The 14,780-nt window shown below is 40.9% G+C and overlaps 1 protein-coding gene across 1 annotated transcript in view; it reads left to right on the top strand.

The window, feature by feature from the left end:
• The window catches only part of LOC145412583 (uncharacterized), a 449,765-nt gene that overhangs the window by 6,981 nt on the left and 428,004 nt on the right, over positions 1 to 14,780 (top strand). The window contains exons 2-3 of the mRNA XM_080282490.1: positions 8,590 to 8,896; positions 12,286 to 12,432. Of these exons, the coding sequence (XP_080138616.1) occupies positions 8,590 to 8,896; positions 12,286 to 12,432 (454 nt within the window). The remainder of the gene's footprint in view (positions 1 to 8,589; positions 8,897 to 12,285; positions 12,433 to 14,780) is intronic.

The following is a 14,780-nucleotide window of genomic DNA, read 5'->3' as shown; positions in this document are numbered from 1 at the left end:
CTCTCTCTCTCTCTCTCTCTCTCTCTCTCTCTCTCTCTCTCATTAATGTCTGTAACCCTCTTCAATGCAAGAGGCCTTTCCAAAACTAAATAAACTCTCTTTTTTGAGGAAGTGGAATAAAAACCAAAAGACCTCATCGTACTGAACGTACTAAGGCGCCTACACATATTATGAGAGTGCGATACTTAACAACTAATCTCAGTGTTTGATCCAGAGTATGAAAATGTAGAGGGAGGGAAAGTAACGTCATCTATATATTTTTAGGTTGTATGACTGTATGAGAGTGTAGTACTTGGAAACTGCTCTCATTAAAACTTTTGTTGGTGTAATGTTAATGAAAAAAAAAAATGGGAGGAAAAAAAAGTTGGTCCTTCGTGTTGTGTGGAGTGGTGGTATGGGCTTCCTGGTGCTTTTTTTTTTCCTTTCTTTTTTAGGACGAGTGAAATGAGCATATTTTCGAGTTTCAACCTCTTCACTAGGATGGTCTTATTTTGGTTCTTCCTATTTCTGACGATTTTGTACCATTATTTTTTTCTTAACTGGATTGGATAAACATAGCTTTCATTACTCTTTTCGGTAACAGAGGCCTTTCTGAGAAATAAAGTCTTCTGGAGGTAGCAAGAAATAAAAATTACACTCGTCACCGTAGTGAAGATTGTAACTTGTAGGGGGGGGGGAGGCTGGAGCTGATATAAGAAGTTGGTAGCCGTCTCTCTGATGCTGGCGTGGTGGAGCATGGTGTGGTGGAGCGTGGTGTGGTGAAGTCTGGTATGGAGGAGTGTGGTGTGGTGGAGTGTGGTGTGGTGGAGTGTGGTGTGGTGGAGTGTGGTGTGGTGGAGTGTGGTGTGGTGGACTACCCATGCTCCTTTTTTCTCTCTCTCTCTGTCTCTTTGCTTTGGTCTAAAATTGCCATCTTTCCATCTTGAATGCTAAACTGTAACAATATATTAACACTTGAATAAGATGGTAGTCACGAAAATGGTGCAATAGGAAGGACGTAGTGCCGTACTACTGTTTTATTCTGCCCCTGAGCTATATGGAAGAAGTACAAAAGGGCAAAAATCTGGACCAAGTCAGGATGAAAGAACTATAACGACGCTATGAAGCAGATTTTTTAGGTTCTGTTTTTCTGCTGTTTAATATCATTTTGTCTGATTCTCGCTCTGCCGTCTGATATCATTTTGTCTAATTCTTGCTATCTCTACACAATTTGTAAAATGATTAGGAAAAACTTTTTGAACTAGAGAAACCTTCATTAGCTTTCAGCACGACAGATCTTTCCGAAGATGAATAAAATCGCTTGGAAGTAGCAAAAATGAAATATAAAAGACATTGTCGAGGTGAACTCACTGGCTAATGGCCACTTCTGTCGATATAGGGGACTGCTTCAAATGAAAGCCCGTTTTTTTTTCCCGTGTGGTAATTGCATTTCTTCACTTCTAAGTGCTTTTCTTTTTATAGTTTTCTCTTCCAAGTGATAAAATCGTTCTCATGTGTTTTTTTCGCTTCTGTATGTTGTTCTTTTCAATTGCGTTTTGCATTTCATATTTCATGGTTTCATTAATTCTTAGCCTTCAAAGGATTTGCTCTTGTTTTAATTTCCACGATTTTTCATTTGTGGGTATTTTTCCTACTAAACTTCTCTTCTCTTTCATACCTTTCTTTTCTTATCGTATGCTGGTCCCGTTTCTTAATTTTTTTTTTTTTTTCTTTCAAGTGTTCTTTAACCAAATTTATCAACTGCCACTGTCATCACAGTCACCACATTAATAACGACAACCATTGCAACTGTCCGTATCGCCACAACCACCACTATCACAACATCCACCATAATTACCACAACCGCCACAAATTGTCACGAATCACCAGTCACGACAAATAACGACCACAGCTACCACTTTCGCCACAAACGCCTAATTCATATACACTGTCGTCATAACCACTACTATAAATGACACATACGTAGAAACACGATAAATAAGCACATAATTTTATATATATCCATTAAGAAAGAAAGGATGCCTCAGGAAAGCGAAACCAATATTAACAACACATACACTGGCAAAAAAAAACAAAAAAAAAATTGCAACTATAGTTCATGCACCTTAACTTAGCAGTGATTTTCGTCTACTTGTAGTTAATATAGCTGTGACAAAATAGGCCAATATTGCCATATAACATCCTTTTTATAGCAATTCCTCGTGACTAGCACCATACTGTTACCTCTTGTTACAGCTCAGGTATCAAGATGGACAGACCGCAAATTTACGTCTTGTTTAAGTGAGTACAGGGAAAGCGTAAATAACCAGATGATGGCAACTTCGCCGTTCATGCAGAGGTGGTCGTACTTAAGCTATGCAATCTCGTTCTCTGTATGAAGGTGGTATTGGAGAACGTTCCTGGAATGGTCTCTCCCCGCTGAATAAAATCATCTGAGGAAATGAAAATGAAAGTGAAATATACGCTATCGAGCTGCATGAGGACGACCACACCTGGTAATTGGTCGCTAATGAACCTTGTTGGTTAGTTCTTACTCATATTTCCGGGAACAGAAAAACTTAAGTGTTTTATTCATGGATTTTGAATTTTAAATGTCCCTGGATTGTTTAGCCCTTAATTGGTCTTAGGACAATGTTGAAACGCACACACACACACACACACACACACACACACACACACACACACACACACACACACACACACACACACACACACACACACACTTTTCCCTTCTTGATTTATCAGAATATTATCCGGAGTGGCCATAACAACAATGCCTCTAAGGGACTCTTCCCACTGGGATAGGAACCGGACATATTTTGACGCCCACTGTCTGATCGTGTTGGTCGGTGTCAAAGCTGGACAAAGCAAATCGCGTTTCAATGGGCCACTTTTGGAGCTTGCCATTTCTCGCTGTCAAACATATCGGCGACGGTGACAAAGGGAATGACCAGAATGTATGTATGTAATGGACCTCCGGCTTTCACATGCCTGATTCTCTACTATTCACGTTCAAGTTGTATTGAACGGGTCCAGAAAGGCAACTGATCCGCAGGGAAACGCCACTTTCTGTCACTGACGAAGTGACCCACCCTTAATTTGTGCCTCACGTGAGCACGGCGGTGAGTGTGAAAGACTTTTGGTGTTTACGTGACCCAGGGAACCAGAATGTTCTTTTCTCCAGTTTTTCTCTGACATACACGATTGGAATATTTGCGTCAGAATATGGACCTATTCCGGATCCAATGTAACCAAGGCTTACCGTAAGCCTGCATGTCACTATTTTTTCCTAAAATATCTTCACCTTTCTTCATGTACTCCTCCAAATTATCCACAAATTAAACCTTTCCATCTGCGTAGTCCTCCCCGGACCCAGTACCTAATTAACACCTTCAGTACGATGATGCCTTTTAAAAATTTCATTTTTGCTACCTCCTGACCATTTTCTTTCACTTCAAGGAGTGAAAAGGGTCCTTCAAAGAAAGTATAACCTTATCACAGTAGTCAGATTAACAGAGAAAAATTGGCATCGCAGAGAAGGGGTCAATCGTTTTCGTGGTAAAGACTGAAGCATTATATTCATGTTAATACCAACCCATTTTGTTCAACTGAAAGAAATTTGAGATGTCCAAGCTCCATACTGTCTCCTTTAACCTTTTTGCTGCTTTGAATCCACTTTCCATTTAGGGTAATACCAAACAATTTTCTTCACCTGAGAGATATCCTACAAACAGATCAGTGCGATTATTAATTTTTTCTTCACTGCAATGAACATATCTGTTTTATATTCAGGATGGCACCGGCCCACTTTGTTCAGCCAACAGATTCTGGCAATTACAGGAATATAAATGAAAATCCATGAAAAAATTATATAGGACGATTTTTCTGTCCAGAGAAAATCATATGAAACATAACCCCCTTACAGCAACAAAGCCACTATCTACTCTTATGTATATATTTATCTATCAGTAGGTCTAGCTATCTATCTATCTATATATATATCTGTCTATCTACGGTATGAGTAAACGCCTTAATCCCAGAAGGGGTGACCAAAAGTAAATCGCCCCTTTGTCATCTATCAAGCTGCCCTTACTCCGACCCTCATCGCCTATTTACTTCAACTCTCTACCTCTTCCTCAGTCTCCCCCTCCCTTATCTCCTCACCTCACTCCAGTACAAGCTTCGTGTTAGTCTCTCCTCTTTAAGGATTCCATAATGCCAAACCCAGCAACGGTGTGTGTGTGTGTGTGTGTGTGTGTGTGTGTGTGTGTGTGTGTGTGTGTGTGTGTGTGTGTGTGTGTGTGTGTGTGTGTGTGTGTGTGTGTGTGTGTGTGTGTGTGTGTGTGTGTGTGTGTGTGTGTGTGTGTGTGTGTGTGTGTGTGTGTGTGTGTGTGTGTGTGTGTGCGCAAAAAAAAAAAAAGAAAAAGAAAAACATTCATTGAGGAAGCATTCACCATGAGAACAATAATAAAGAGAATGCTTAACCATCGAAGAAATAATAAAACTAACAAATAATAATAATAATAATAATAATAATAAATATCCCAATATCTTTACCGTGGGTCATGCCGTCATACTCTAGGCCACTCCATTTTTTTCCTCACGCTGGACAAATATTTTCAAGCAGTGACCGACGTTAATTATCGCTGAGTGGCTCCCGGCTCTGCTTTAATGACTCTCTCTCTCTCTCTCTCTCTCTCTCTCTCTCTCTGCAGAAACCAAGTAGGCTACCGTAATCACAGTACACATATGTCCTGTAATGCTAGGTGAACTATTTACTTCGCTCCTGTATTTTTATATAGCCAGTAAATCATGTCAGATTGTTTAGTTCGCAATTTTAAGACATCTGAGTAGTAGTGATGAATGGATAAAGTGGTGGACTGGATGCTAAGTCAATGGTAGTGAGTTGGGTGTTACGACGGTCAGAGAAGAGGTGGGGGAGTGGACGGAGTATGGAGGTTGGATGCTAAGATAATGACTGAGGAGTGGATAGAGTGGTTGGTTGGATGCTATGATAATGGTGGAGAAGTGGACAGAGTGGTGAGTAGGATGCTAGGATACTGGTTGTGGAGTGGACACAGTGGTAAGTTGTGTTGGATGCTAAAGATAATGGTGGTGGAGTCGACCGAGTGAGGGACTGGATGCTTAGATGATGGTGGAGGAGTGGACCGAGTGGTGGGTTGGATGTTAAATTAATGGTGGTGGAGTGAGCAGAGAGGCGAGCTGGATTCTAGAATAATGGTGGTGGAGTGGGCAGAGTGAGGGTTGGATGTCAAGGTAATAAGTGAAATGGTGGTGGAGTGGACAGAGTGGTGTGTCTGGATAATAAAGAATGGTAGGTTTGACACACAGGAAACAATGTGAGAATAATAAACCCGTCAACAAGGGGGCTTCTACTTACATGCATTCCTGTTAGTTCCCAGAAATTTTATCTGGTTTAGGAGAGGCTGTTGATACGACGGGTCAGTACGAGTTTTTTTTTCTTATTGGAATCAAAACTTCGGCAGGTAGCAAGAATTAAGAAAAGGAAAAAAAAAAGGTCATCTGATTGGATAGGCCATGAACTCCTGTGTTCACTGCTTCTCGATATGATCCCAACAACGCGTACCCCCGCTAAGACCTCACACCAGTCTGAATATCCTAGCTCTGCCATACAACATACAGATGGTGTGACCCATGTGGTGGCATGTGGATGATTCCTCTGATGGCGTGTGACGAGTGGACCACTGGGCCTCAGAGGCGGGCATCTTAGCTTACCCTCTCGATGTGATGACGTATTTTTCTATTTCACATTTGCTCATTTCTAGATGAGATATGCAGAGTAGGAGAGCGCCCGAGTACTGATGGGGTTCACGAAGGTTATGTTTAACCCTTTAAGTCTAAACACAGTCTCTTCTATGATGAATAAAATCGTCTGGAGGTATTAAGAATAATATGAAAGAAGTTATGCTTAGACTGAATGGGTTAAGTCCAGTCCAATTATGCACATTTGTCACCCCGGATATGACTGTATTTGCTCGATAAATCATGATACATTGTCAATCTAATAATGCTAAGGTATGTAGTTTTTATAAATACGAATATTTCTTTGATGCACTTTGGCTGATCACATACGAGTACACATTACCTGGCACTCGGCTACTGATAACAACCATCTCTGTTGTAATAAGCTACGGATATCACGACCAAGGTCTAGCAAGAACTCACTAGACCTTGATCACGACCAGGTCTTGTGTTATGGTATAATACTGTAGTTTGTTCACCTTGACGGCGGAGATTTTCGTCGTTGTGTAACTTCTTTCCAGTAGTTCAGTAACAGACTACGACAACGCTTTGGCTCGGTACTTCAGGATGGAGATATCGCAGTTCTTAGCCAAAATGGCTAAATTGTGACGTGTCGGTAGGGCCATATGGAAAAGCAGTAAACACGGTATACTGTAGAGAGCAGATCTACAAAATGTTCCCTAAAACAGCCGGTATTGAGTCATTGAATACACAGTCCTTAACCCACCACTTTATTCACTCCATTTGCTCATCAATCAAGCCTTCGAAATTCTAGTTAACTCGCTTTTATTTTCACAGTCAACAAGTATAACAACAATGCCAGTAAAGTGTGGATGAAATAGGGATAATTAGTGGTATGGTATTTTTACACGAAAAAAGCAGACACTGGAGGGAAAAGTGGAATGCATGGAACAAAAATGAGTGCTGAATTTTGGGTGGTGGTTTGAATTTCACAGGTTTGAAAGACGGGTGTTTGGAGGTAAGGCCCAGGTCGGCTGGTTACGTATTACAATTTTCGACTTTGTGTTTTTCCTGTCTCTCTCTCCGGATCGTACTCACTCCGTGAAGAACAGTGGGATTGTGGTCAGCATATTAATGATGATGATGATGATGATCAATTATGAATGGTTTATAGTACAGGTAGTTGGCTTTTTTTTCTTGATTCTACTCGTCCCATGTATGACGGTGGAAAAATGATGATGAAAACGATGATAATGACGATTATTTTTACAGGTTACAGGTGTCCTACATGAAGTAATTAACCTCCCTTTTTATTTCTCATTTTCCTTTCTCTGGGTCCTACCCATACCAAATATAACAGCAAAAGCAGAGCTATCATCGTGATGATGATTACTACTATTACTACTACTACTTCGACGACGACAACGACGAAGCTGGATGATTACGATGATACTGACGATGACGATGGCGACGAAGTTGATGATGAGGATATTGATAACGACAGATGAAGTAAATGGGTTACAAATGTTCAAGATGTTCAAGAATAGGCTAGATATGCACTTGACTATAAAGAAAGGGACACAAAACTCACCCTATTTACTATATCTCCCAGGAAAAAAGTATTATAATCATGCTCGCGATTGAAATGCGGGTGGTGCTTTACTCTGTGTCTACGTGTGTTGGTGTGTTTCTGCCTGTGTGTGTGAACAGTATAACAATATATATATATATATATATATATATATATATATATATATATATATATATATATATATATATATATATATATATATATATATATATATACACAATCATTTGGTAGAAGGGCTGCGGGTCAGCTGAAGGGGTGTACTATCGTTTTTTAGAACATATCAAAGGTCAAAGTCAAATGAAAACGTGAGCTTAGTTTTAATTCGATTTAGACCGAACAGAAACTTGGTAGATAGACTGTGGATGTGGCAAAGCTGCAGTTATTCGATTTGCAAAACAATAAGTCAAAGTTCAAGGTCACAGCGCAATGTAAATGGTTGGACCCTGTACCTCAAAGATTTTTTATTTGATCTGGACCGAAATCAGCCTAATTGTTGAGGGTTGGGTAAGGATGAAGAAAGTCGGTTTTGAGGGCAAACGCCATATTCATACGCCAATACAAGCATAAAATTTTGATCTAATTCAGACCAAACTTTGTGGAAGAGATGAAGGTAAAGCCACGATAAATATATAGATTTTGTGAACATCTGGCGGAAGGCTATGGTAACAGGGCAAAGTCACAGGCCTGGCCCTTTGACCAAATATAGCGTGCAAGTGTCCCGCTTTCAGTGCTCCTTCCTGTCATGAGTCTTTCCCATGTTCCACCATGACAATGTATGCTCTTCTTTCCCCCTTTCCGAAAAAACTTCCACATCAGTTTTCACATACTTGCGAGATATTTTTCCTCACTATTTCCTGCCAGTTTCCCTCCAATGTTTGGCGGGTGGGAAGGGTGGGAGATGGAAAACATTTTTCCTTGCTACCTTTTTCATACTCTCAAAGCCCTGACAGGAACTTCGCAGTATGGGCCAACTGTACTTCTGCAGTTATCCTCTTTTCCTGTGTTTGAAATGAATCTAAATTTCCTACCACACCGTCGTATCAACAGGCCCCCAAGCCCTCTCCTTGTCTTTTTCCTTTCCAGACAACTCAAAGAGATGCCGGAATCAAACAGGATGATGATGATGATGATGATGATGATGATGACAATGATGATGATGATGATGATGGATATAAATTGCTTAAAGACATTCTTCCAACACTAAAATGCACGTACTTACTCGACTCTTTTCCATCTTTTTTCTTCCTTTGCAGACAACTCAAAGAGAAGCTAGAATCAAGCAGACTATCTCAGCGAACCTTACCAGGTGTGACTCCCTTTTTCTACGTGGAGAACCTGGTGCCAAAGAAAACGGGTGTTGGTGCGCATTGGACGCGTGTGGGTTACGTGAACGGGTCCGAGGTGCACATAAACGCGATATTCTGGCCCGGGCGAGGCTTTAAAGGCGTGTCTCAGCAAAATAAGCTACTGAGGGTGGCACTGGCGGAGGCTCCACCCTTCGTCATGACCTCACCGCTGATTGAGAACGCCACCTGTCTACTGGGCGTTGTCTGCCTCAGGGTAAGGGAAGACGGATAATACGGATTAGAAATACATATATAGGTACAGACAGACTGAATAAGAGAGAGAGAGAGAGAGAGAGAAGTTACAGATAGACAGACAGATTACTGATAAGCCAGGTGAGGGTACAGATTGATAACAGACCTATTGGGTTACTTAGAACGGTGTCTGACCTCTGGGTGTCGTTTGTCGTCAGCTGAAGTAAGAAGAGAGAGCTAGATGGACATATAATAAATGGATACGTGAGTATAAAGACAAGCTGGCAGAGGCTTCACCTTTCGTCATGGCTTCAGCGCTCACTGAGAACACTACCTGTCTACTGGACGGTGCCTGCCTCAGAGTAAGACTAAGGGGAGACAGAGGGTTAAACGAGGAACAAAAATGATAGATAAAGATAAACAAGAACAACAGACTGATAGATAAACAGAAATACAGACAGAAAGGTCAGTGGGTGAATAGGCAGATGCATGCATATATACATACATATAAATACACACATACATACATGCACAGACACAAATACATCCATTCATAAATACATAATATACATACATACCCTGCTCAGTGAGAACACTCCCCATCTCCTAGGTGTCGTCTGCCTCAGAGTGAGTCAGAGGAGGTAGAATAGATATAAAGGCAAAGATGAAAAGTCTCTATCTATCTACTGCCAGACGCCTTAATCCCGGAAGAGGTGGCCACAAACACATCGCCTCCATGTCGCCCTGTCCCCCGCCATTTCACTGCCCTCCCCCCAGTTCACCCTCCCCCCTCATATACCTTTCCATTCCATCCCTCCATCTCATCCTCGGCCTCTCCCTCCCTTTCCCCTCACCACCTCACTCACATACACTCTCCTCGTTAGTCTCTCGCTCTCCATCCTCTCTACATGGCCAAACCACCTCAATGTACTATCTCCTAACGCTTTCTATCACATCCGCAACCACACCACAACGCTCCTTCTCTTCCTCATTTGTCAGTCTGTCTCTCCACATAACTCCACATGCTCCTCTCAAATAACTTATTTCCATTGCTCTCACTCTTGACTTGTGTCCTTCTAACAAGGTTCATGCTTCACTTCTTTACGTTAGAGTTGGTATCACAATACTGTCATGCAGCGACTTTTTTACTTCCACGCTCACGTCCCTATTCTTATCATTGTTTTCAAAGAACCAGCAACCTTTCTTTCTTGCTGTACCATTTCAAACACTTCACCCTCCAAACTTCCATCCTTACTCATCACACTATCCAAATACTTCAATGCACTCACATTTTCCATTTCCTCATCATTCAACCTTACTGTACATTCAGTGACTTCATTTCTCTCTAAGACCATAACTTTACTGTTTCCTACATTCACCCTTAGATTCAGTTTCTTACACACTCTCCCAAACTCATTCATCAAGCCTTGCAGTTCCCTTTCGTCTTCACTTAACAATATAGTATCATCTGCAAACAACAGTAAAAAATAAAAAGTACATGTAGATAATTATATTAAAAAACTGACAGTCAGACCTCTCTCCCCTCACTGAATATGGCATCTTGTCTCCCGGGTGTCGTCTGCTTCGGGGTGGATAAGGGTAGACAGGCAGATAAATGGAAAGCAAGAAGATACACAGACAGATTAGACGTTCCTATCTAATAAGAATGTTTCTTCTTTCTATGGTATCGTCTTTAGGGTGAAAAAGAAGAGACAGGTGGATAAATGCAAGGACAGACAGACAGACAGATACATACATACATACATACATACATACACTGACTGACTGACTGACTGGCTGATTGACTGAGTGATTTATTGACTGACTGATAAATTCATGAATAGATAAACCTCCAATTACTGAGATCATTATATATCTCTTGGGTATCGTTTGCAAATGGGCACCAGTAAAGGAAGACAGATATAAGATATATTGAGGAGAGAGAGAGAGAGAGAGAGAGAGAGAGAGAGAGAGAGAGAGAGAGAGAGAGAGAGAGAGAGAGAGAGATCCAACATTATGATCACCTGCCAAAGCCACACATAGTGATCAACACGAGTGGGCTGATGAACATAAATGAAGGTCATAACACAAATAATTAATACACATACCAGTACTGTAAATGGACCAGGTATCAGGTTGCAGTACATATTGTGAGTAGGCTATATCTATTTCACGAAGGCTATATTTTGTCCCCTTATCTGATGTACAATATATACACATAAGTAACGATGGCAGATGGATAGGCCAAACTGTAAACTGGTTAACTGATTACAGATAAGAGATTTATGAGAGATAAATACATTCAGACTTGCTTACCCACGAATGGCATATACCGTATATACTGTGTGTGTGTGTGTGTGTATATATATATATATATATATATATATATATATATATATATATATATATATATATATACAGAGAGAGAGAGAGAGAGAGAGAGAGAGAGCGGGGTCTGATGTTGCAGGTAAGGGTGAGATTACCCTGCAATCAAGGTGACCATTAACTCCCTCGCACCCGTCTCTCTGATCACACACCATCACACCATACCTCGCCTATCAGCTTACCATTATCTGCTGAGCTAGACCGCCGAGATGACGATTATCCGGTGAACCTAGGATCACTAGGTGAGTTTAGGATGCCCAGTGAGCTTAGGACTACCTGTTGAGCTAATAATTACCTCTCGAGTTTAGGATTACCAGTGAGCTTAGGGCTACCTGTTGAGCTAATAATTACCCCCTGAGTTTAGGATTAACCGTTAAGCTAAGAATTATCTTGTGTACTAAGAATTACTCAATGAGAGATTTATTGTAAGAGACTGAGATCAGCCACTGTGTTCAGAGTTACATGGAAAGTTTAGAATTACCCTGTGAGATTTGGATTATTCTTGGAGTATACGAGTAGTATCACCATGTGAGCTTCAGATTATTCTGTGAGCTTAGGATTTCTTTGTGAGTTGAATTTTTCGATTTTCTCTAAGGATAATGGTGGAGATTAAAAGTGACATGTTGTAATCAGGATTAGATCTGACTGAACCGAGAGTATGCACCAACACTCTCTCTCTCTCTCTCTCTCTCTCTCTCTCTCTCTCTCTCTCTCTCTCTCTCTCTCTCTCTCTCTCCATGTGTGCTATCCTTTTCTTATTCTTGTGCGACTGGTAAGTCTTTCTGCTGGGACTAACAGGTCTGTGATCTGTGTTTATGTTTAAATGTATGAAGGTGTAGCCAACATTCTCTCTCTCTCTCTCTCTCTTTATATATGCATGTTTGTGCTATAATAATCCCTCCCCAGGTGTTCTCTACAAAGGAGGCAGCAACCATGACTGTCCCTTTTTTCCCCTAACCGCCATCTTTTTCTACATATCTGTCTATTTATATATCAGCTTATCCGTACGTTTAATCTTCCCCTCAGGTGTTCTCTACTGAGGTGGCCGCAACGTTCGCAGACATGGAGCGCAAGATGGTGAATGCGTCTAGGGGCTACGAGGTGATTTGCTGCAGTGGCCTCTCCGTCGACCTCATGATTAATGTGGCCACTGACCTCAAGATTGAAATCCAGGTGATTCTCTCTCTCTCTCTCCCTCTCTCTCTCTCTCTCTCTCCCTCTGCAAAGTTCTGTTCTCCTTTCTAGTGACGGGGGGATGGGGGGTGGAACAAAGTTTGTAACTCGGGTAGAGGAGGACCATGGTTATATCGATGCCACCACAATAAAGCGCCCAACTCCAGAACAGAAATGTGTACAACACGTAAAATGAATAATTAAAAAGGAGGTATCAGAGAGTCACCTAACCTCTAAGAAAATAAAGTCCTCGGTGTTATAATGGGATTAGGATCATGGATCATGTTCTTGATTTTTTTTTTTTTCATGCGAGGAAGTAGGAAACAAAGGCAAGACGACCGCAAAAATGTTCCCTCCAAGGGAAAAAAAAAAAAAAAGTCAAATTCAAGATCTGTTCATCTTGTGATGTGTGGACACCTTGCTCGTAAAAGACTGGAGGTCATAAGCAGAACGAAATACAGACACAGCAACACATTTCGAGTGTTGGCTTGTTGTATACATGAATGTCTGTGATTATCGGCTAACTCTTGCGTTCGAGAGGTGGAGAGAAACGGGGCGAGAGTTTACTGCCAGATGGTGCTGTGCGTCCGCCGTAACGGAGGAGGATGCAAGTAGACAGTTAAGAAGAGTTAAAGATAAAGAGGTAAAGATGCAACAGTACGGTGAAGACAGGGGTACAGCAGAAGGGAGTCAGAAAGAGGAGAGTTAATGAAACGAAATACCTCAAACTCCACCCTGTTGAGTAAAGCTGTACTGTATGCGGTGAGCCTATGGTACATGAAAGTTGTACTCCACACAGATAAGACCCCTGTTTATCAACAGTTGTGCGAGGATAAGGCTTGGCACGCCTAATCACTGGGAAATATATTTTGTAAGAGGAATAATATGATTTTCCGTGAAAAATCCCGAGAAAATGAAATCCCAAGACTGTTCAAAGATGATGCAAGATTGAGCTGAATATTGCTGAATATTAACGAATACTCCTGTGGAAAATTTTGGCAAGTCAAAAGATATAGGAAATGAGTTTTGGTATATTAAAATCAGCAAGGTTGCATTTACATCTAATCAGAGATATAAGCCAAGTCAGAAATTAGATGTGTCATAGCCTCATCCCATATTTGTATAAGTGTATAACTGTTGCGATGGACGCTGTGAGAAGCTTATGGAAAGGTGGAGGGTTGAGTAATCAACGTATAAGTGGACAGGGTTATATGTACGGCTTAGAAGACAAATTATGAATAAGAGGAAGAATACCACTACTATTAACTCTAGGAGAGGACTGGTGGCCGTCTACAACAGTAGCTATGTAACTATCGGAAAGGAAACTGGAGATGAAGGCACAAACACAAGGATAGAAACCAGTCTGGTGATAAAAGATTTATGCCATTCTTAGAAGGCTTCGCAGCACCTGTTTTGTAGCGATTTATCATGCCTTGAGATTCTCTTTTATGTTATTTATGCAGTTAGAGTATCGACGTAGTTTGTGAATGTAACGAGCAAGAGATAAATATGGGAAATGGGGAAACAAGAAAAAATATCTCCAAGGAAGGGGTGCTGCGAAGCCTCCTCCACCACTTGGAACACAAACCCTAAGTTGGTGTAAGTGGTGTGTGAAATCAGGTGAGGTGTTATATTATGTTTTGGTGTTTTCAGATGAGGTGTTATGTTATTTGGTGTTGTCTGGTGGTGTTACATTATTCGGTGTTTTCAGGTGAGGTAATATACTGTTTGGTGTTGTCAGGTGAGATGCTGTTTGAAATTTTCTGGTGAGGTGTTATATTATTTGGTGTTGTCAGGCAAGGTATTATATCGTTCGGTGTTATCGGGTGATGGATTATTTGGTGTAGTCGGATGAGGTGTTATATTATTTGGTGCTGACAGATGAGGGGTTTTATTTATTATTATTATCCGGCGATGCAGTCAGGTGAAGTGTTCTATTAACTATGATGATGTTAGGTGAGGTCAAGTGGTGTCCGGTGGTGGTAGTAAGCTGCGGTCATGTCTGATAATGTCCCTCAGGACAATATTCCAAGAAGCTTTGTAGATTTCATTAATTTTTTTATTAAGCAACTTATTCTGCACATTACACCTCAGTATCTTCTTGTGTATCACTTATACAAGTAAGTCGATATTAAAACGGTTTAAATATCATACAATTCAATGTTAACGTGTAGTATGCAAAACAAATGGCAAAAACAGAGGTGCTACGTAGTCTGTGGTGCCACCTCGAGCACGGGTCTCAGTAATACTTGTACGTTTATAATCATAATCATTAGGTCCTATTTTCCACTACAATAAATGGAGTACCTGAGATTAAGCATCAGAAAGAGGAAAGCACAGGAGAAACT

This window comes from Coenobita brevimanus, chromosome 93 (genome assembly GCF_032717465.1).
Source record: "Coenobita brevimanus isolate Jiangsu-jjx chromosome 93, ASM3271746v2, whole genome shotgun sequence".
Classification (NCBI taxonomy): Eukaryota; Metazoa; Arthropoda; class Malacostraca; order Decapoda; family Coenobitidae; genus Coenobita; species Coenobita brevimanus.
This window is presented reverse-complemented; position numbering and strand designations above follow the sequence as displayed.